Genomic DNA, 24,823 nt, shown 5'->3' on the forward strand with positions numbered 1-24,823 from the left:
CTCGTCATGCCCCTAAAAATATGTGTTCTAGTATAGTGAATATGGACGTCATACTAAACTCCAAAACATAACAACGAACTAAAATTTAAAAAAAAACATACAAGACTAACAAAATATCTTGACCTATAATGGTTTACTTTAATATAGTGTGACTTGAATGGAGAGGTAATTGTCTTATCGGCCCTCATACCACATCTTACTATATCTTATACTATTACTAATAACATAGGCCAGATGCAATCTTGGACAAACTACATATGGAAAAGATTTGTATATGTAATTTGGACAATTGTTGCCGTTATTATAAATTTTAAAGTAAAATAATACCGGCGTCACACATCAGCGTAAAGCTCCGACGTACACAGGGCGTGGTAAAAAATCATTTACGCTGCCTATACGCTATTATATTAAGTTTGGATGCATTCAACCAATCAATCATATCTGTATGGTGTGCACAAAAAGCTTTAAGCGTGTATTGGTCGTACAAGAAGCATACCTAAGCGTTTACCGGACGTTCAAGTAACGCATGTTGGCGTATGTCTGGCATTTGTCTAACGTAGATGGAATGCACGCTACGAAGGAAAAAAATCTCTTGAACGTATTTGAGACGCGTCCCGGTCGTATCTGGGACGATAATTCGTGCTTTCAGCGTGTCTGGGACGTTTTATTATGGGGTGTTTGTTACAAATACACTCGCATACCTTTTAGTTAAAGTCGAACGATCTTGAAGCGTATACAACGTGCCATAAACCCAACTTCGGACAGTGATCGTTTCCGTTCCGGAACTATTTTCCTTTACTCCATAGTGTAGAGTAGTATGCGGACCCGTATTCGGATCGGAACTGGAACTGCTGGGGAGTTTGGCCGTAAACGTGTCTCGAACTTATCTGTAGCATTTTCAACGCGCTTGTACCGTATGTATTACGTGCGTGTACCGTTAAGGTATACGTTAGACAAACGCTTGAGCTGGATGAAGATTTCCTGGAGTTATAGCGTTCACCAAGCGTATACCTGTGCATTTCTACGTACTATCAAACTTATGCAACGCGCGTCTAACGATTGCTAAGCGTTCCTCCGGCGTGCAAATAACGTATACCGACTTGGTCAATTTTCTCTGTTCGTCTGGTGCACGCCGGTCTATATCTATACGCCAATGTGTAACGCCGGCATAAGCGAGTGACAGACGTAAATATATTCTGGAATACGTGTTCATTTAAGGGGTCATAAAATTAAAAGTGTATTATACCCTAGAAATGAAAACAAATCAAGCTCTTACTAGTATGAGTAAAAGTGCATGAAACAGCTGGCATCAAACTTGAAACTTTGTGAACTTTTAACTCGAGAAAAGTAATGAACGGCGGGAAAGCGCTGTTCTCCTGAAAACCACTTTACAGTTTTGTAACGTCACAAAGATGGAGCGTCAATGCGGTTTTGGTGCTGCAAAACAAGAAACAAATACTATGATGACTTTTGACCCCAAGCTATCATTTTGAAATACCAAACTTTGTGTTACAGATTATTGCAGGTAAGAACTGAGAGTAAAATTAATAACATTGAATATGAAATAAGTTACTGAAGTAATGGCATAGTTTGTTTTTATGTTGTATTGTTACTTCACTGTCCCAGGGAAGGGTTGAACGCTCACAAACTTGTTTACCACGCCACATTATTGATGTGCACGTCCCAAGTCAGGAGCCTGTAGTTCAGTGTCTGTCGTTGGTTCATGTCTGACCTATTTGTTTTACATATAGTGTTTTGTTCTAAATAAGTCCGTCAGTTTTCTCAATTGAATTATTTCATAATTTGTATGTCGTAATCTTTTATAGGCGACCACACGGTATAGGGTTTCTCTCATTGTTGAAGGTTGTATGGTTGCCTATAATTGCTTACATCCACTTCATTTGAACTTTGGTGGATAGTTGTCTCATTTGTTAACATACCACATCTTCTTACTTTTATATATATATTTAGTGTGTGAATATACGGTTATCTTAAATTTTGATATACATTGACCGGTTATACATTGAGCGGTTTTGAAAATGTCAATCACACACGTATCAACCAGATAAAAATTAAACAAAAAACTGTATATATATATATAACATGACAACGAGTTCTCGGGTTGTGTATTACGAGAGGATAAAAAATCATCTTTTTTCAAATTTTCAGATTTGGGAAGAGGAAAACTGCGATTTTTTTTATTTCTCTGCAATAAGATTCATTAAATTGTATAAAACTTGAAAGTGAAAATAAAATTGGGCCTGAAGCGTGGTTTTATATACCTCTCCATATCATACAAAGCTTGTAAACATATGAGATGAATATCTTTTTTTTCTGACAATGGTTTCATTTCTAAATCTTATATTGAAATGAAAATAGAAATTTTCTAAATAAAATTATAAAAACAATGAAAAATAAAAGTGGAGGGTGTTAGTTATCAATTTACGACAACGTTAGTTCTTTCTTTGTCAAGTTCCTTACTTATATTTCAGTTCTTACATGTTCATGTACATTGAATTTCAGCAATGGTGTTCAGCACTTACATATACAGATCCTTGTATATTATTATCATTACGTACCTACTATGGAAAATCAAAGCTTTTATGATAAAATACAGACGGTGGAGAGTAGCGACATTTGGACAAAATATTTCAACTCTTGGTCCAATTCATCCTATATGGGGTTCTCTTCATTTGGTAAGTATAAATGTATTAATTTTACAGGAAGATATTTAAGTTGAATATGAATTAACGGAGATCTTGGATATGAAGTCAATGAGACAGCAATCCAACGACAACAACAATCACGAGACATCTACAGGGTATTAAAGTCTTTAACAAAAGACAAGTGTAAATGCAATATGTTTAGCTACTGTAACAAATCGCAGTCTAACGTTGTAATAAAAAATGAATTGTTGGTCCAAAATGTTCTGCAAAGATATGCATTAATTTAAATATAACACATAATAGATTATTAAATTAAGGCAAAAAAAAATATATCTTCGTCCAGTTTCATTATAGCTTTTTGCAATTTCTGTACACATTTTTTTCTAATCTTATTTTCAAAAATTGTTTCTTACTTTTGCATGTTGGAAAATTTTAAACCGTGTTAACCCGATCGTTGAATTAGTTTTCGTCAATTTTAAACTGATGCAATGTTCTTTGTTAAACAAATACTAAATTGCCATCCTTTCCATAAAGACCGTTTATGCTTTTATACACGTCTAGGTTTGAAAAGAAGGAAAGGATTGACAAATACCAGGATCGCGTCTCTAAAAGGATCTATATAAATTCACATTAAGGTTTTGCAATTAAAATTTGAGAGAAATATAAAAATCAAAATAACGAAAATTGCACATCTTATGTACTCAATAATGATAATTATAATAATAATGATGATATATCTGACATTATAGCTACATTATTTTTCATTATTGATTGAACGAATTACCTTCTGTTTGTAGTTTCATGATCTTGCATCGTATTTCAAACTCCTTGGACAGATTGTTGAAAAGTAAAGGCAACAGTAGTATACCGCTGTTCAAAACTCATAAATCCATGGACAAAAAACAAAATCGGGATAACTAAAACCGAGGGAAACGCATTAAATATAAGAGGAGAACAACGACATAACACTAAAATGTAACACATATAGACAAAATCCCACGAGAATAACAAATATAACATATATATATATAACATCAAAACCAAATACATGAATTTGGGATAGACAAGTACCGTGACACGTCTTATCGCAATGTGAATTTACACTCAAAAATAAGAGAAAACAAACGACACAACGTTATAATGTAATACACACAGAAACGAACTATAATATAACAATGACCATATTCCTGACTTGGTACAGGGCATTTTTAAAGGAAAAAATGGTGGGTTGAACCTGGTTTTGTGGCATGCCAAACCTCGCACTTTTATGGCCATGTGAAATATAACATCAAAATGACAACACAGGACTACAATATAAATAAATTGGAGAACACAATTGACAAAGAATCACACGAACAACAGCCAACAAAAGGCAACAAGTTCAAAATTTTAATACGCCAGAAGTGTATTTTGTCCACACAAGACCTATGTGTGACGAACAGATACAAAAGTTTGAAAGCCGAAACGAGTACAAAGTTGAACAGCATAGAGGACCAAAAGATCAAAAAGGTTGTGCCAAAAACGGCAAGGGTTTTCCGTTAAGTTACCAGAAATTCCCTATAATTTAGAGTAATTTATACTTTTGCAAACAGTAAATTTAATAAAATGAATATTCAAAAGATGTACATGATAAAGCTGAAGTATTAACTAATTACAGGAAACAACTGAAATACATTTACATAACCAGACATTTGAAACACAAAAGTAGACACATCCGAATACGTTTAAACCTCTACGCCAAGTGACGTCCTATTTGAAACTGAAAAATGACGAAAAAATGACGTCATTAGAATTAGTAAAACAGAGCATCAAAAAATGAAAAATGACGAAAAAATGACGTCATTAGAATTAGGATTAATTTAAGATTATATATTTGAACTAAATACTGATATTGCATTTAATAACAAAGCACATTTTAATTCTTATTAATATAAAACTGAGGTAGCAATTAACTATATTATAAAACTATGTCAGGTTTGTTATGAATCTAACTTCAAACGTAAAATATCGTACTGATTACTTTGAACGAAATCAAATCTGATAAATGAAGGCGGTGATTAATTTTCTTTACCATAACACAGAAATATAATAGAAAAGACGTCAACACATTTGACAAAATCCGATGAGAATTACAAATATAACATTAAACATTTAAACTAAATACATGAATTTGGGATGTATAAGTACCGTACCACGTCTTATAGTAATGCGAGTTCACACTCGGCAAAACAGTCACAATCGGGAATAAGTCACGTTTGGTAATTAAAAGATTAGACGACATTATGACAAAACACAATCTACCATGTGGTAAAAATGTCCTTAGCTAGTTTGGTCATCGAAACATCGTATGGATCCACCAAATCGTGATGGTGTCCATAAAATTTACGGAGTGTCAATTTTAATCTGTCCTCCTCATAACTTTGTTGGAGCAGTTTCTGCGTAAGGAGCACACTCCTGTATATGAAGTCCGTATAGTGTGAACAAGCACGTGAATAACGTATCAATTGTGATATGTAAACACCATACGAAGGGGCAGAGGGTATGTTACTGCTGAGAAATGGGAAATTGATAATTGGGAAGTTGAAATCGTCCCGTTTATCATAGATTTTCGTGTGAAGTCGTCCATCTACGTCAATATTGAGGAAAAGATCAAGGTATGAAGCAGTCCTTCTAGTATCAGTGGTATCCTTAATTTCAAGTTCACTTGGATATATGAGATGTAAGTATTGGCTGAAATATGGGTTATTCAATGATAGAACATCATCAATATATCGGAAAGTAAAATTAAAGAATTTCGCAAGGTGCTTTTTCTTTTTGTCTTTTAGAAGGTTCTGAATGAATTCTGCTTCATACGAGTACAAAAACAAATCAGCCAGCAGGGGTGCACAATTAGTACCCATTGGAATACCGACTGTCTGTTGAAATATAAATCCTCCAAACTCAACAAATATATTGTCGATCAAAAAGTCCAGCATTTTGATAATATCATCTTCTGTATATTTTCTGGGAGATTCAGTGTGATTTTTAACAAAATATGAATTATTGTAACCCAAAACAAGAAATTTGTATCTACGATTTCCATTTTTATAGAAAAAGCTCTGTTTTATGAGATGGTGTAGTCGATCTTTCAACTGAGCATGGGGAATAGTAGTATATAGCGTAGAAAAATCAAAAGTTTTTATGTTACTGCAAAATTGCAAAGATTGTGATTGAAGGTTAAGCAGTAGATCTTTCGAATTTTTGAGAATCCACATCTGGTTAACACCACTGGTAGAATATATCTCCTCACAATATTTTTGAAGCCCATCTTTAACTGTCGAAAGAATAGTAGTCAGTACTTTAGAAAGATGTTTGGTTGAACATTTTGAAGACCCAGCTATGTATCGTTCTTTATATGGAGTTTTGTGTAATTTGGGTATCCAGTATAATGAAGGCAAGTTTTCTTCGTTTTCTTTGATGTTGATACCAAAAGAAAGAAGGACAGATTTATGATTTTGTAAAATTTCGTCCTTGGTAAATGATGTTAAAGAATATGTAGGATTACCAGTAGTTTTATCAATTCCAAGCTCTGTAGTGAGACATTGCAAATAATGTTTTTTACATATGAAGACAATATTATTGGAGGCTTTATCTGCTGGAACAACGACATATTTGTCATGCAAAGAGGATAAAGCATCCACAACCTCCGGATTCTTGAAAGGGTTAGAAACTTTAGTACTTATATTACATCGTAGTTTTTGTATGCGCCTCTGAATGCATGATCGAATAGCTTTGATCCATTCAGACAAAGTATCCAGTTCTGGTTCGTCTGGTTCGCGCTTTACCCATTTTCTTGCATAGTCCTCAACTGCATCCATCAGTAACTTGAAATTCTTTTTCCAGTTGATGGGCTGGGGGATTCTATATTTTGGTCCCTTGGCTAACAACTCTCTTAGTTGTTCATTGGTAACGATGCCAAGGTCTCCAGTAATAATATGACCAGCTGGACTGTAATTGTATTGTGACGATGCACATGAGCAATCCGGAGGCTTGGATTTTGTATCTTTGAGGTTAAAAGCCTCTAAAACTCTCTTGTGGTTGAAAATCTTGGATGCAATAGACTTGGTGTAAGTATAAGAAATAACAGGTGTAGCTTTATTTTTGAAGTAATCAGGTATAGTTTTTTGTACAGATTTTTGATGGAAAATATTGCTAATATTTATAGCATCTAAACCTTTATTGGCGAATTCTACCTTAAAAAAATAACGTTTTTCCTCACTATTGGATGTAGTCGATACGGGTTTGAATAGTCTATGGTTAGCAATGTCCATGATAATTGCAACTAATCTATACAAAACAGAACGAGAATCAGTAACGGAAGTATTTTGGGCATCTTGAAATAGTAAAGAAAGTTTTGACAATGGAATGGAGTATAATTTAGTTCTAATATGATGAATTCCTAAAGGTTTTTGAACAGACGTTAATAGACTATCAATTGTCACGGTGTGTACAGCAGGTGGTATATATTTTCTGTGACCATGACTTCTATTTCGTCGAGCAGAAGTATTAAACAATTGTAATGTATTGACAGTACTACACCTGGGACTAGACAAAATACCTACACCATCAATTTTGTCATTGCATCCATAGGGAATGGCTGTTCCCAACTCTCTTATCCAAAAGTCTTCTCTTTGTAAACGATATGGTGTACTCAATATGGGGTCATTTGTTGGATGAGAGACCTAAGGTTTATGTTTATTGGAGTATGTTTTTCTATGCCAGCTTTGGGGGTCTGCCATCCGGACTCGGCACAGATACTGTATAAATCATCAGCACCTAAAGCTTATGGTAGCGGAGGGGCCTACAGATATCTCAGAGATTGGATAGGTAAGCTTAATATGCTGTGGGAGGGGCCTACATATACCAGTAAATAAGATATTGGATTGGTAAGAATGCTGTCGGAGGGGCTTACAAATATCTAAGAGATTGTATATGTAAGCTTATGCTGTCTAGATCGCCTACATATATCTAGAGTTTAGATAAGTAAACTTATGCTGTCGGAGGGACCTACATAGAGCCTCTAGTTCAGTAGTTGTCGCTGGCCAATAGTTGTCATAATAATTAGACCGTTATATTTCTTAATTGAATTGTTTCATATGTTTTATGTCGGGGCCGTTAATATCCGACCACACGGTATGAGTTTTTCTCATTGTTGAAGGCCGTGCGGTTGCATATTCCCCTGCCTTTAATTGCTTACATCCACTTTTTGAACTTTGGTCGATAGCACTTGTCTCATTGGCAATCATACCACATCTCCTTATTTTTATATAAATGTCCTATATAGACTTCTATGATTTTTATATGCAACTATTTCTTCAACATTATAAAGTTTACATATTCTTCCTTAAAACAGTAAAATTATTTTCTTATTTTACGCATATATAGGTTTCTAAAGTTATCAAACAAAAGTGATATTTTCTTTTCCCTTTCACTTTCTGTGTGTTCCATTAATTAAAAATGGCGTCTGTAATATTTTCATAATGAGGATGTTTTAATGATGATGATAATGATTTTAAAAGTACTAACGCTATAGGTTAATGAAATGCAATATTAGTGACTATTAAGAATATAACATTCAGACATTATTTTGTTCTAGGCGACGGTTTGTTGATTTCTGACGGAAAGAAATGGGAACGGAATAGACGACTTTTGACCCCAGGCTTCCATTTTGAAATACTCAAACCATACGTTGAAGTATATAACAGTGTTACTGATATATTTCTTGTAAGTATACATGTAGTACTGTTACGATGTTTTCTCTAATTTTTGTGATATTTTCACATTTCCTGACCGGTGTGAGAAATATATTACTTCATCTATAAACAGTTGCTCGTACAGTATATATCATGCTCTAGTGTACGCCTTGTCTAAATAATTGTCTCTATCTGTGAATTTATTACCAGAAGTTTTTTTGCAAACGACCCTAACCACGTTATTTTCGTTTTCTAGCTTTGGGTCGATGCCACTGCAGGTGGACAGTTAGTCCCTGCAGTTGTCATCTGCTAAGTTATGATCAGTTATGTCAAAACTCAAAGCCTCGTCACTGGTTTTATATTTTTGTAAAATTTTCTTTGATGAATTAAGTAATCAAGGTTCCATCTCCCTTAAGCAAATCTGACTTGGATGAATTTGTCTTTCCGTTTTAGCTCACTTGGCCTGAAGGGCCAAGTGAGCTTTTCTCATCACTTGGCGTCCGTCGTCCGTCGTCGTCCGTCGTCGTCGTTAACTTTTAACATTTTGAACTTCTTCTAGAGAACCACTGAATAAAATGCAACCAAACATGGCATGAATGTTCCTTATGAGGTGCTGACCAAGTGTTGTTACTTTGTAGCCGATCCATCATCCAAGATGGCCGCCAGCGGGGGACTTAGTTTAACATAGGACTCAATGGGAAATGCATACAAAGACTTTTTTTTAGCAAACCATTGAATGGAATGAAACCAAACATGGCATGAATGTTTCTTATGAGGTGCTGACCAAGTGTTGTTACTTTGTAGCCGATCCATTATCCAAGATGGCCGCCAGCAGGGGACTAAGTTTAAAATAGGACCCTATGGGGAATGCATACAAATGACTTCTTTCAGAGAAACACTGAATGGAATGAAACAAAACATGGAATGAATGTTCCTTTTGAGGTGCTGACCAAGTGTTGTTACTTTGTAGCCGATCCATCATCCAAGATGGCCGCCATCGGGGGACTTAGTTTAACATAGGACCCTATGGGAAAAACATACAAGTTTCTTCTTATAGAGAACCACTGAATGAAATGAAACCAAACATAGCATGAATGTTCCTCATGAGATGCTGACCAAGTGTTGTTACTTTGCAGCCGATCCATCATCCCAGTTGGCCGCCAGTTGGGGACTTAGTTTAACATAGGACCCTATGGGAAATACATACAAATGTCTTCTTTTAGTGAACCACTGAATGGAATAAAATCAAACATAGCATGAATGTTCCTAATGAGATGCTGACCAAGTGTTTTTACTTTGTTGTCATTGCAACATCCAAGATGGCCGCCAGTGGGGGGACTTAGTTTAACATAGGACCCTTTAGGAAATGCATACAAAAGTGTTCTAAAGAACCACTGAATTGAATGAAATCAAACATAGCATGAATGTTCCTTTCCTTATGAGGTGCTGGCCAAGTGTTGTTACTTTTAGCCAAATTTGATATTTTTTTATATGATTTCAAAAACCCAAGTAGAATCGGGTGAGCGATACAGGCTCTTGAGAGCCTCTAGTTTTTTTGTTTTTTTTTTTGTCCTTTCAAGTCATGAGGCTCAGGGAGCTGCTTATGTATCTCTGGCATTACAATGCTGAAGTTTGAGCGTACCTCCTAAAGGTAAATCCAGAAAAGCGCAAAAGACGCAGGTAATTTATTTAGTGTAATTTTAATTTTGTGCTAAATAAATTTAGAGGAAATCGGCCCTACTTTTTGCACAAAGTATATCAAACATCAACCAACAAACACTTACTTCATCAAAACTTCTGTTTCGCTAGTTCCCCGTGACTTCAAATTATCGTTAATAAGTCTCATTTGCAAAAAAAAAAGATTTTTTTTATCAAAAATGACAAATTGTACAAACAATGGAGGCTAGTTTTAGTTAAAATTATATTTCTAACCGATTTCTAATTTGATTTTGTATGCCCCACCTACGAAAGTAGATGGGCATTATGTTTTCTAGTCTCTGGGTCCGTTCGTCCGTCCATTCGTCCGTCCGTCTGTGCCGCTTCAGGTTAAAGTTTTTTGTCAAGGTACATTTGTAGTTTTAATTTGATGAAGTTGAAGTTCTGGACCAATCAACTTGAAAACTTAGTGCACATGTCCCCTATAATATGTCTTTTTAACTTGAATCCAAAATTAAAGTTTTGGCCCCAATTTCACAGTCCACTGCACATTGAAAATGATAGTGCAAGTGGGGCATCCAAGTACTAAGGACACACTCTTGTTTTTATATTATTTCGTTTGCATACTTTAATAGGAAAAACTAGAGTGTTATGCCAAAAGTGGCGAAGCAGTAGACATTTTCCCGCGTGTAGCGCTAGCAACCTTAGACACTATATTAAGATGTGCCTTTTCGTACCAAGGAAATATACAAGATCAGGGGTGAGTAAGTATTATAGGAAAATATGAACGATGGCATTATTGATTGCAGATTTGTTGTAAATAATATTTCTCTAATGATTAACGTGTATGACCCGTCTATGACAAAATGGGGCATTATATTGTTAAATTTGTGCGTCCATCAATCCGTTTGTCCGACAGTCCGTTAAAGTAATGTAAGTTCGATGCGTTTAATGTGTTTTGTTTAATTCTAAATTTAAATTTAAATTTGTTTGTTTCACCCTAGGTTGAAATTATTTATTTAAAAAACAGATTTTGCAAATATATATTAGACGATTAAAATAGAATAAGAAAAATAGACTAAAAAGGTAAAATCACAAGGTAGGTTTTTTTCGTAAAAAATAAGTTTAAGAAATTTTGCTTAAAACTAGAAAACTTTTATGTTTCTACCTAAATGTATTTTCTATTGCCTGTTTATATGAATATTTGAAAAAAGAATATAGAAGTGTCAAAGAAAACAACAACATACTATATCGTATAACGCTGATATTGACTAATACAACATTCAATGAACACTCCGCATTATCCAGTTGATTTTTTTCTCTGCTTGTATAGCATGTATAGATCCGGGTGGTTTCTAACTTTAGGTGTCTGACTTATGCTCACTTTTCTCTTAATTCAAACTAGTATGTTCTACTGAAAATAAGCCATAAACTAACTGCAACTTATAATTCTTACACAGTTTATCGTTACAGATCAAAACATCCCTACGTACATGCTGTAAACAGATTGTCATATTTAACGCTGTCGAGGTGCTTGTAAGTATTTTTTAAATATATATATGGACGAAGTACGTCTATGTCAGACTATGGTGAAGCTAACACATATTTAGACGCATTCAATAAGAATAATATTAATGTGACTGCAGGGTAACTTCAATTATCATCCTTTACGACCGGCAGATGCAGATCATATGCATATATATATGCATATGATCTGCAAAAAAGTAGTCAGAAGAAACAAGTGGGACATTCATAACTGATATTTAGAAGAGAACCCGACAATCAGAGGGGGATTTAAGGGGGGCAGGGGCCCGGACCCTTCTTTTGAAAAAAAAATGTGGTTGATTATATGCCCTCTCTTAGGCCACCAGTGGGCCACTCTTATGAAAATTTCTAGATGCGCCACTGGACAACGCCATGACAAAAACAATAACACGAAAAGACGACACATACAAACTAGTCCACTAGTCCATAAAATACTACATAGAAATTATATAACATGTTACTGAGCAAGTCGAACGCCACAAAGAACTATCATCTGTAAGATAGACCAAGCACTTACCACGATACATCATATAAGTTAAGGACTAAGTATGCATATAGTCTTGGCAGAGAAAAAAGCGGCACAGATTGGACAACACTTATCAATGAAAAAAGATAAAAACTGATCCTTCTTTTTCAGAAAGCCTTGGTATCAAATTGATTTCATCTATCAATTTTCTGACGAAGGAAAAGAACTGAAGCGGCTTTGTGATTATTCACATGAATTTTCAAACAGAATTATAAAAGACAGGCAGCAAACTCTGGTACGTGTGTTAAGTATCACGTGATACGTCATTTATCATCTTCGTTTATCATTTATGAAAGAACAAAATACATTCCAAAATATGAATAGCATGTCAATAGTGTATCTAAAGTGCGTAGCAACATGTAAGAGTCTTTTTGAAAGTTATTCATAAATTGTTTGAGAAGCATTTAAAAAGTATAATGATATTACTTGTATTTTTGATAACCTACAATATCCAAATCCATCCAATTTTCCTAAATACCTCAGTTTTTATGAGTAATTTTTATCAAACTGTATGTTTTTCTACATTGTAGAAAAAAGAAGGTCTACCAACAAAGCGCCATCTTAATTTTCTAGATATACTTCTTACAGCTAAAGATGAAAATGGGATAGGACTTTCTGATGAAGATATAAGAGCTGAAGTGGAAACGTTTATGTTTGAAGGTGAAGGTTTAAAGATTAAGTTTTTACATTTGAATAAAAATTCGTAGAAAAGAAATTACCGATAGGCCTATGATAAATTATAAAAATCGGAGCCGTACAAACAATACAACGAATATAACAAAAGGCAAGAAAACAAACAATAATTAAAAAAATCTGTTACAACAAAAACTAAATATTAAGCATAACAAACTCTGACCAGAAAAATAGAGTTGAACTCATCATGCTTAGAAAGGATAGACTGTTTTTGTAACGCTAATAACACAGCCACATTGAACTCTTTTACTGATGCCCACTGGTATATATAAGATGCAAGCACCCAATGAAATATGATGTATTGAGTTACAGGACATCGTCAATATATCTGAAGGTAAATTAAAGAATTAGGTAAAACGTGAGTAAATTCTTGGTAGTATATGAGAAGCTTGCGTATCACGTCTACTTTACTGGTAAATTTGACTTTCTTTCTAGAAACATTCTGATCTGTAAACATATTTTTTTTTTATCTAAAGCCAGTCAAAATGTCATGGCCATAAAATAAATTGAGAATGGAAAAGTGAAATGTGTCAAAGGGACAACACACCAATTAAAGAGCAGAAAACAGCCCAAAGCCACCAATGAGGGTGGTAAAGGATTATTTTCGTGCAACGTGTTTTGCCATTTTTATTTCATGCAGCCGTGAAAAAGGTTCGTTATTCACCGTGTTTCGTAAAGACGGCAAAAAGATCAACGTGAAAGACATTTTTAATTGTTCGTTCATCGTGAAATGTCAATCTTATTTCGCGTTCTTTCGTACAGATACCCCCCTCTTTTACGCCCCTCACCAATGGGTCTTCAACACAGCGGGCCCATAAACAATAATGTGCACGAGTACAGCAAAAATGGAGGTCAAACTAAACTCTGAAACATGTAAATGAAACAATATTAAAAAAATCATACAAGATGAACAAAGTCCAGAGGTTCCTGTCTTGGACGATGTTTTGCAAGATCTTACCCCTTTCCTATATCTCTAGTCAATATGGATTAAACAAACACATGTAGCATTACACACAGTAAGTTAAAAGAGGGACGAAAGATACCAAAGGGACAGTCAAACTCATAAATCTAAAACAAACTGACAACGCCATGGCTAAAAATGAAAAAGACAAACAGAAAAACAATAGTTCACACGACACAACATAGAAAACTAAAGAATAAACAACACGAACCCCACCAAAAACTAGGGGTGATCTCAGGTGCTCCGGAAGGGTAAGCAGATCCTGCTCCACATGTGGCACCCGTCGTGTTGGTTATGTGATTACAAATCCGGTAAATAGTCTACTTCGGTAGGTCATATTCATGAAAGGGAAGGGGATTGTAGTTACGACGTAAGGAACATATCCGATATCATTTGTGAAACGGTTATTCCATAACGGTCAACCAACTCGTGATGGCGTCCGTAAAATTTACGAAGGGATGATTTCAACTTCACCATTTGGAACTCTTGGTTTAATAGCTTCCTTGTGAGCAGCAAACCTCTATCAAGAAAATCATGATAGGAAATGCAAGCACGGGAATATCGTATCAATTTGGAGATATATACCTCGTATGCAGGTGCTGCTGGAATGTTGCTACTTAGAAATGGAAAGTTCACAATTGGGAAGCTGAAATCATCTCTTTTGTCGTAAAGTTTTGTTTTCAACCGACCCTCATTGTCAATTTCTAGATGTAAGTCAAGATATGAAGCCGACTTAACTGTATCTGTAGTATCCTTTATCTCTAGTTCGATTGGATAGATGCGTTCCACATAGTCACCAAATTTTGAATTGTTTGGTGAAAGAACATCATCTATATAGCGGAAAGTAGAGTTAAAGGATATTGTTAACTTCTTATCTTTCTTCCTAAGAAGTTCCTGCATGAAGTCAGCCTCATGATAATAAAGAAACAAGTCGGCGAGTAGAGGGGCACAGTTTGTTCCCATTGGCATGCCGACAGTCTGTTGAAAAACACGTCCTCCGAACGTAACAAATATGTTGTCTATTAAGAAACCAAGCATCTTGATAATATCAGAGTGATTCTTATTATGTATACAGTATATCTTTAAAGGTAAACGAACGACTATGTTTGCAAACTGGTTCTTTGCAGGTCATGATACTGTTGCGTCTGCAATTAGCTGGTCTATATACTGTTTAGGAAGATATCCGGAGGAGCAGGAAAAAGTATATACTGAAATATCAGAGTTACTAGAAGATGGGTTAGAGGTAACGTGGTACGTCTAATATTAAAACTTAAACATTGTCGGAGAATGATTTTATAAAATAATAGAAACGAAAAACACCATTTCATAATAATCTAGGGCCGAATGTTCTACTTTCAAACAAAATCAGTTAACAATAATGTAATTTACTCATTCTATAATTTCCTGTATGTCATTTAAAGACAATGATTGTTCATTTTCTTTTACATCTATGATGCGTTTCCTCGGTTTTAATTTGTAATTCGGATTTTTTTTTTTTTTTATCGATTTATGAATTTCAAACAACTGTATACTACTGTTGCCTTTATTTATATTGTTTAATTCAATGATTTTTGCGTCTTGAAGGTAAAATGTTATGATTGATATATGCAGACTAATGTCGTGTGGATATCTGACGGATGAAATTTTATAAATATATGCGTCAGACTTTGTGATGACCTTCTGATAACCTGTTTAGCATATTTTGTTTAATTCAGGGAAAATCTTCAGGAGATGCCTTGCCTTACAGCTTTTGTGAAAGAATCAATGAGAATGTTTGCACCAGTGCCTGGAACAGCACGTCTACTGACGTCACCGATGAAGTTTGGTGATATAACAGTACCAGCAGGTGTTCATATAGATATCAGTATTCACTCGATTCATCATCATCCAGATGTTTGGCCTGAACACGAGGTAAATATTTAACCTTTATTTCCTGTTTGATTTTATCAAATATATTAAAGAAAACGGGTACATCTGAGGAGAAATTTATTTTCAACATGCAAAAATGATGTATAAAGTAATAAACAACATTTTCTCGAAAAATGCCTATACCATGTCAGGAATGTGACATTCGTTCCGCTGGTTGCTAGAGTCTAACGTTTGATTTTTTCAGTTTGTATGTACTTCCCCTTTTTAAATTTACCTTTGAAATTGGTATTTTTGTAATATTTTTTGCCGACTATGATTCCTAATTTTTCAAATTTTCCTTTTGTCAAAAATTATAAAATTGGTAAGAGAGTCGGTTATTATTATTTGAAAACGATTTGTTCAATAGCTAGAAGGTATCGCAGGCAAAACGATTCATCCTTCACTGAAGAACATACACCAACATTAACACAAAAAGGAAAAGACAAATTGACAAATAATACAAACAGTTCGCATAACACTGCATATTAGATAACAAAAGCATATAGCCGACCATACGGGATGAGTTTTTTCTCATTGTTGATGGCCGTACGGTTTCCTATAATTGTTTGCACATCATTTGAACTTTGAAGGATATTTGTCTTATTGACAATCATACCACATCTTCTTATTTTTATATCAAACTAGGGGGAGGGTCAGTTATTTTGTCCGCAAAACAAATCCTTTCAAAACTTACAAAACCAAAAATGGAACTATCGATAAAATAACGATAAAACAATTCCCGTTACAACGTTCAATATATCTATAAATCTAGACTGTAATGAGTTATCCACAGTGTCATTCGTTATGTCGTTATGCTTCAATTAACAATGTTAGATTGTTCGTGGCGTTATGAAAAAACTTTAAAATGATTTAAGCCATGCAACTTCAAAGAATATTTGCGCATTTGTTGAATAAAAACCTTCAGTTGCGGAAAGTTTTAGTTTTTGTTTCATCATAATAGTGCATTTTGATTAAGTAGTATAATGGGTTATCCAATACAAATTTAAAAAGTAAAATTGATTTCTACTATCATTCTTCTATTTGCATCGGTTGATTTCTGTGACTCGTGGTATTTGAACCCCCCCCCCTCCCTTTTTACTCAAAACAAAAAAGGATTAATATCTTATCTGGGATCATGATTAATATCTTAGCTATCTTCATTCGAATATAGACCCATTTAAGAGGAAAGAGTTATGTGAAAAATTAATGACATATTTATTTTATGGCATCTAAATGTAACTGTTTTCTGGCTTGGATTTGGCACATTGTACTTATCGTCCTTCCCTACGCATATATCACCCTGCTTGGTCGCTTCGTAATTCTCGTACCAAGGCTTTAAAACGAAACCAGGCATTATCAGCGACATCACAATGTAAGATGATAATTTATCAGCGACGTCACAATGTGAGAGGAGAAATTATCAAGCTTGCTTATGTCAAGCGTAAAAGTGCCTTAGGAAGAGGAAAAAGACCAGTAAGAGAACGATAAACAGATAGTCGGTTTTTCTTCTTATAGATATAGTAAAATATTAGCCGCTTGACACAGTGTGAAACATGTAGCTCGTTCGCAGTGCCCACTCGCCAAAAAGGTTCACATTGTGGCTCGCGGCTGATATTTTACGATATCAATGTGTAGAAAACCCGATAGTCTATACTTATCATTGTTAAGATCGCACTTTTTTTTGGATTCAAATATCAATTAGGTTGTGTTCGAAACTTTTCTGATGTAAGTTTTTAAAATTAATGAAGAAATGTTTGCTTCATGATTACACAGACACTTAAGTTACGTAATTTTGTTAACGAAGCCGTCATATTTGTAAGAGCATGCAGCATTGACGTTTTGATGTCAAAGTAAAACGTAACCTTTATTTCGGTAAAACGCCTTACGAAATGTCCCTTTTCATTTAAAAAAAAAATAAGCATCATTCGCGATCAGTTCTGTATTGCTCATTATCAGTATTTTACTTTTATATGTTGTGTTTTGTGTACTGTTATTTGTCTGTTATTATTTTTATACGCCCGTCAAAATTTTGACGGGACGTATTATGGTATACAAATGTCCGGTGTCCGTCCGTCTGTCTGTCCGTCCGTCCGTCCGTCTGTCTGTCCGTCCGTCTGTCTGTCCGGCGTAAACATGTCGCACCGTAACTTGAGAACGACTTATCCAAATTTCATGAAACTTAACATAGTTGTTACTTATGATGGTCAAATGATCTGTATACTTTTTAGTGAAAATAAGATTAAAACTTTTCGAGTTACGGCACTTTGTAACTAAAACAGGGGTGTGTTTTTTTCACATGTCGCACCGTATCTCAAAAACGATTCTTGATTATGGCTTAAAACTTTAAACACTTCTTAGTTATATTAATCTTAATATCTGTATACTTTTTGGTGATGATTCAAAATTTCATTTTTGAGTTATTGAGTATTTTGTAAAAAAGGGGGAGGGTTTTTTTACATGTCGCACCATATCTCAAAAACGATATATGATTATTGCTTAAAACTTTACACAAGTCTTTGTTATATTAATCTGAAGATCTGTATACTTTTTGGTGATGATTCAAAATTTCATTTTTGAGTTATTGAGTATTTTGTAAAAAAGGGGGAGGGTTTTTTTTTACATGTTGTGCCGTATCTCAAAAACAATTTATGATTATTGCTTAAAACTTTACACACTTCTTTGTTATATTAATCTAAAGATCTGTATACTTTTTGGTGATGATTCAAAACGTTATTTTGGAGTTATTGAGTATTTTGTTAAATAGGGGAGGGTTTTTTTTACATGTTGCGCCGTATCTCAAAAATAATTTATGATTATTGCTTAAAACTTTACACACTTCTTTGTTATATTAATCTAAAGATCTGTATACTTTTTGGTTTTGATTCAAAATTTTATTTTAGATATATTTAGTTTTTTGTAAAAAAAAAACAGGGTTGGGGGTTTCACATGTCCCGCCGTGTCTCAAAAACAGTATATGGTTATTGCTTAAAACTTTCTCAGAAACTATTTATGATTATTGCATAAAACTTCCCCACAAGACGTCGGGCGTATCATGCGCTCATGGCGCAGCTGTTTATTCTATTTTAGCCATGACGTTTTCCGTTTATTTTCGACTTATCAGCTTGAACGTCCATTTGGTATCTTTTGGTTATGTTTTTGTGCCTTCTGTGTGCTCTGGTACATGAGTTTAATTAAGGAATAACTGTAATATTTTAAATAACATAATAAAAATGTGGTGCACACTGAATAACCTGCGTAGCAGGTTCTTTTAAAGCGTGCACCCCATTTTTTTTAATGTTATTTCGAATAGACAGAAAAATATATTACAGTTTTTTTTTACAAATTGAATGTAATTTTGAATTACATTTTAAACCAAAGTAAACAATGAAAAAACGTTGAAGACGTCACGGTCACATGACTAAATTATGTCTATGCGCTGATAAACAAAACAACGTCAGCCAATCAGAAGACGCTTAACATGTATAACATCATTGCTAATATTTACAATTTCTAAAAATATGTCAGGAAAATGGCAGTTATTATCGAACAGTTTTTTTGTGCATTACATTGTCGTTTGTTTTTGTTCACTGCAGTGTTTCTGTTGTTTCATGTCGAATTGTACTATATTGTACTGTGTATTTGTCTTATTTTCTGTCCTAAATGTTCTTGTATTTAATTTGTACTATATTCCTGTCATGTAATGGTGTCAGTTTAGTGTTTTATTCAACATTGCCATTAAAGTGCTAGGTTTGGCTAGCCACAAAACCAGGTTCAACCCACCATTTTATTCTTAAAATGTCCTCTACAAGTCAAGAAAATAGCCATTGTTATATTATGGTTCGTTTTTTATGTGTTACATTTAGTGTTTCTGTTGTATCGTAGTTCTCCTCTTATATTTGATGTGTTTCCCTCAGTTTTAGTTTGTAAACTGCTCTATGGTCGGGTTGTTGTCGCTTTGACACATTCTCCATTTCCTTTCTCATTTTTTTTTTTTTTTTTTCAATCAATTTATGAATTTCGAACAGCGGTATACTACTGTTGCCTTTATTAAGCATCGTTGTAGTTGATTTGCGTGATATAATTAGTTACACAGTGTGCAATTGTCCTAATACGAGAATTTATCGGGTCAATAAAATTCATATCGGGTTAGGCGATAGACCCGATAAAATTCGTATTAGGACAATTGAACACTGTGTAACGAATTTATCCTGATTTTATTATTTTACATATTATTATATTTAAATTCAATTTTATTACAATATCAACCAAATTTATTATAGATATTTAATCTGAAACAGAAAAATTAAAAACATTTGGACTATAAAACAACTCATTTTTTTATTAGGTCAATGGTATAAGGGAGATAATTCCAATTGACGTAATAAATAAGGGAGATAATTCCAATTGACATAATAAGAAATTGTACTGAAATTTATTAGGACAATATCTGCCAATCAAATCGCGAGAAATTACTCTGAATCAGGATAAACCTATTTGTCGGTTCATCACGTAAAGAATAAATAATAAATTAAACAATCGGGAATCGGGAAAATTCAAAATATTTTTATTATTAGTTTTATTTTTATTTTTTATATTTGATTCTATATTTTCAGGTATTTAAACCGGAGAGATTTTTAAATGAAGATATAACTAACAGACATCCTTACAGTTATATACCATTTGCTGCTGGTTCAAGGTAAAGAAGTAAAAAAATGAAAACAACATTTTTTAAATGTCTTGCTTACGAAGAGCTTTTCTGGATTTGTCTTCCGCAAGAACGGTTAAGTGAAGCCGAATATACGAACAATTCGTTTCAATAAAACAATATGTTTCCTTGAACGAATATAAACGTTTAGAATACATATTATAGTCTTTACTTTATCTGTTAATAGAAAATGCTTCTGTAACTATTAACTTTAAATTTAGGCTCGTTCCCTATATAGATTATATATAAAAAAAAAAGTAAATTGGCAAAAGAAATGAACTCCAAAGAAAATTTAAAACGGAAAGTTCCTCGTCAAATGGCCAAATCAAAAGCTCAAACACATCAAACGTATGGAAAGCAACTGCCATATTCCTGACTTGGTACAGGCATTTCCTTATGTAGACAATTGTGTATTTTACCTGGTTTTAAAGCTAGCTTAACCACTAACTGGTTTGAAATTCGCATAGAATTCAGTTATACTGGCAATAATGTGTGAGGAAAACAAACAGACAATTTGGGAACACCAGTCAAGATTGTGTTATAATCTTAATCACTTTAAAACAAATAACTATCTAAACAAAGAAACACACAATGGCATTACGTTCAGTGTCTATCTTTGAAGACATCAAGTTGTATTAAATGTATTATGAATTTGTTTTATTACATTCAGGCTGTCGGTTCATAGACGAAATACGCCACTTCTGCTTTTATTCTTATTCTTATTTCAGGAATTGTATTGGCCAAAATTTTGCAATGAACGAATTAAAAGTTATGATCAGCAGATTAGTTCAGAGGTTTGTAGATGTTAATAATCAATGCAATTAAACTGTTATTTATCATATTTTGTAACTTTTTTTTATTGTAAAAAGATAAATACGAAGAACATAAAACTAAAGAAAAGAACAATAACAGCAAAAACACAAACTAAAACAGATAAACTAACAACAACACAACAGATGCTAATTTGTGCAATGTTCAGATCCTTAAGCATTGTGTATATTTATTTGAAGTATTATTTAGTTACGTCAGACCATAATTGGTAAAGTCTTAATTGGCATGTACACGATATACATGCAATATAAAGCTGGTCACTGACATTACCAAAGAAAAAAATACAAATAAATGTCTATTTAATAGGGAATATGTAGATTTTTAATATTTAAGGAATGACTGTAATATTTTTTCTATCTATGAAGAAATAACATAAAACAATTGATGCACACTGAATAACGTGCGTAGCGGGTTATTTAACAGTGTGTACCACATTTTTTATGTTATTTCTTCATAGACAGAAAAAATATTACAGTCATTTCTTATAATTTAATTCTAAATTCCATTTTAAACCGCAGAAAACCATGAAAAAGCGTTGATGACGTGACGGTCACATGACTAAATTATGTCTATGGGATGATAACAAAATAACGTCAGCCAATCAAAAGACTCGTTACATCTAAAATAAAATTATATAGTAATGTTACAAGAAGGAATAATGCTTTATCCTTCTGTCTTTTCTATTTTGCTGTTCAATTATACTGAATAAGCTTTGGTCTAGATACATCTCAGTGATTTAACTGAGGGTTTAGTTGAATATATATAAGATAGATAAGAATATCGTACAAAACACGTAATTGTCGTTTTTTTGTGGCAATGAATGAATGAATCATACCAAATAATGAGACATCTTTAATTTTTATTTCAGATACAAAGTTTCGTTGGTAGATGGTCATAATTATGAAATCAATCCAGAACTGATCATGAGGGCAACGCATGGGATCAAAGTGATATTGGAAAATCGTTTGTTGGAGAAGGAGTGGCAAATCGTATAAAGCAGAATAGTCTACTCAAATAAAATACCAAAACAGAATTTACTAATAAACAACAGAGATACTGTAAATACGTAGATCAATGTCTGAAAAAAATGTGGCTGTCAACAGCATCATTTTTTAAGCTTTATTTTGAAGATGTTGGTCCAGTTTTCTCCCTGTCATTTGATAACTTTGACACCTTTGTTACTTACGTTAGATTATCAGTGTCATGTACTTTAATGAAATCAGGAATATTTGTATCGACATTAGGTTCGTGGAATACTAGTAATAAAGATAATAATAATTAAAGAAGACGATCATAGTTTGGAAGTACATGACCACATTTAAATCTGAAATATGATGTTATTATCTCTATTATATATTTTTAGATTTATAATCAATTTAAGTTATAAAAAGAAATAAAAAGAGATGTGGAATATCTGTAAAAGTGCTCTAAAGAACATAAACAAATCAAACAGAAAAAATAATAAACGTCATTATCATTGAGCAGGACATTTTTACGAAGAATTCAAATCAAGTAGTGGGTATTTAAGCAACGAAATTATCTGATTTCCGGTCGATAACATGAGCATTCATAATACTTGTTTTCGCTTAAATGTTTTGTTTTAAAAGTATTGCGCTTCAACGTCTGTTTTTTTCTTCTCTGAAATGTATTGTCTATTCCGTCCTCCGCTGAGGTCAAAATACAGTTTTCATCACCAAAAAGTGTCTATTCAATATGTCAAACTCTTAATTGTTCCAAGGCCTGTCTAGATCTGCTATCACCACAAATCCCCGAGTGGACAAGTTATTTGGAAATGAAGAGTTTTTTAATACTTGAGAAAATTAATATACACCAATCATTATATCAAATACTAAAACTTAAAATGGATATTCATATATCATCAATCGATGAAAACTTTTAATATTTTATAGCTGTATTTCAAACACAGTTTCACTGGTATTAATTACGGTAATTCAATTGCAATTGGATCTAATTGTGCACACTACTGGTCTATTTGCTATTGTACTCATATGAAACAGATTTCACACAGAAACTTTTCAAAGACAGGAATAAAACGCATCTTGGAAAGTTCTTTAATTCCCCTTTCAAAAGTACTATTGATTTCCTGTCACTCAATCACCCACATTTCAACGAGAACCTACATCTCATCATTTATCCTATTGAACAGAATAGAGGATACTAACGGAACATGAGAGATATATCGTTTGTCAATCTAAATATGATAGCTTTATTTCAATACTCATAAATTATCGTTGATCATCTCAACGAAATTGATTTTCTCGCTTGAGCCAGTAAATTTTTTTCAATTGATGGTTGAATACGACTAACTAACGTGTATATATATTCTCTTAAAATCTGCTTAAGTGACACTTTGACAATGTCGTTTTACACAACTAAGTGTCCGGTTATTATGTTAATTTTCCTCATAGTTGAAAGTGAGGATTATGTGAGTTTACATATTTTATAAAAGTTTCAGTATCATTTCAACTTAGAAAAAAAAATTCCTTAATCTATTTTATAACAAAATTCAGTCAAACACAAACATTAATTACATGATACTAGGTACATGGGATTGACGTGAAAAAGTAACTTTCTTTGGATTTTTGAAATAGTCCGAATGCTTACTTTGATTTTTCTGTGGACATTTTTTACTTTGCCAATTCATATATACTATAACGGTTATCTCTGCAAAATTAATCATATATGTTTGTGTAAAATACGACTGAAAAAGTAACCCAGTACATAGGTTCCTTTAAAGAATAAAACAAAAGCTAATTTTAAAAGTATGTGAATATAATATGGAAATCACTACAAAGTAGGGATCTTCAAATATTCAGTGGATTTTTTGTTTAGCTGTGATGTGTTAATGACATGATTATTTACTGTATTTTAATCTGCCGTGTATTTTTTTTAAAGACATACAACTACGAAATTGTTGGCTGCTGTGTTGGCTGGTACGAACACAAAGCACACTGCGAGAACTTTAATCTTGTTTTTAATCTTTTTCTGTTTGTCCTGTATGGATAGTTAAGCAATCATGTAACTTCTCCTTACTTTTAAAGCTTTGGTCCATTATTTATTTAAACAAATAATACTAGAAAAAGAGGAACGAAAGATACCAAAGGGACAGTCAAACTCATAAATCTAAAACAAACTGACAACGCCATGGCTAAAAATGAAAAAAACAAACAGAAAAACAATAGAACACATGACACAACATAGAAAACTAAAGAATAAACAACACGAACCCCACCAAAAACTAGGGGTGATCTCAGGTGCTCCGGAAGGGTAAGCAGATCCTGCTCCACATGCTCCACATGTCTCCTATAAGTATCGTTGTGGTATATAGGAATCATAAGTGTTGCTTATGTGATTACAAATCCGGTAAACAGTCTAATTCGGTAGGTCACATTCATGAATTTACGAAGGGATGATTTCAACTTCACCATTTGGAACTCTTGGTTTAATAGCTTCCTTGTGAGCAGTAACCCTCTATCAAGAAAATCATGATAGGAAATGCAAGCACGGGAATATCGTATCAATTGGGAGAAATATACCCCGTATGCAGGTTCTGCTGGAATGTTGCTACTTAGAAATGGA

The 24,823-nt window shown here is 33.5% G+C and overlaps 1 protein-coding gene and 1 long non-coding RNA gene across 2 annotated transcripts; both read left to right on the forward strand.

The window, feature by feature from the left end:
• Nucleotides 1-1,407: 1,407 nt before the first annotated feature.
• LOC143074471 (uncharacterized) lies at nucleotides 1,408-3,522 on the forward strand. Its single transcript, XR_012977876.1, has 3 exons — nucleotides 1,408-1,525; nucleotides 2,524-2,696; nucleotides 3,464-3,522. It is a non-coding gene; the product is annotated as an uncharacterized LOC143074471 (long non-coding RNA).
• A 3,864-nt stretch (nucleotides 3,523-7,386) lies between these two features.
• On the forward strand, nucleotides 7,387-23,002 carry LOC143075728 (cytochrome P450 4A6-like). Its single transcript, XM_076251286.1, has 11 exons — nucleotides 7,387-7,532; nucleotides 8,302-8,429; nucleotides 10,690-10,814; nucleotides 11,528-11,590; nucleotides 12,237-12,360; nucleotides 12,656-12,785; nucleotides 14,907-15,030; nucleotides 15,495-15,690; nucleotides 20,301-20,383; nucleotides 21,121-21,186; nucleotides 22,092-23,002. Exons 1-11 carry the CDS (start codon nucleotides 7,397-7,399, stop codon nucleotides 22,216-22,218), a joined length of 1,302 nt encoding a protein of 433 aa, XP_076107401.1. The 5' UTR covers nucleotides 7,387-7,396; the 3' UTR covers nucleotides 22,219-23,002.
• The last annotated feature ends 1,821 nt before the right edge of the window (nucleotides 23,003-24,823 follow it).

Source organism: Mytilus galloprovincialis, chromosome 5, assembly GCF_965363235.1.
Source record: "Mytilus galloprovincialis chromosome 5, xbMytGall1.hap1.1, whole genome shotgun sequence".
NCBI classification, from domain to species: Eukaryota; Metazoa; Mollusca; class Bivalvia; order Mytilida; family Mytilidae; genus Mytilus; species Mytilus galloprovincialis.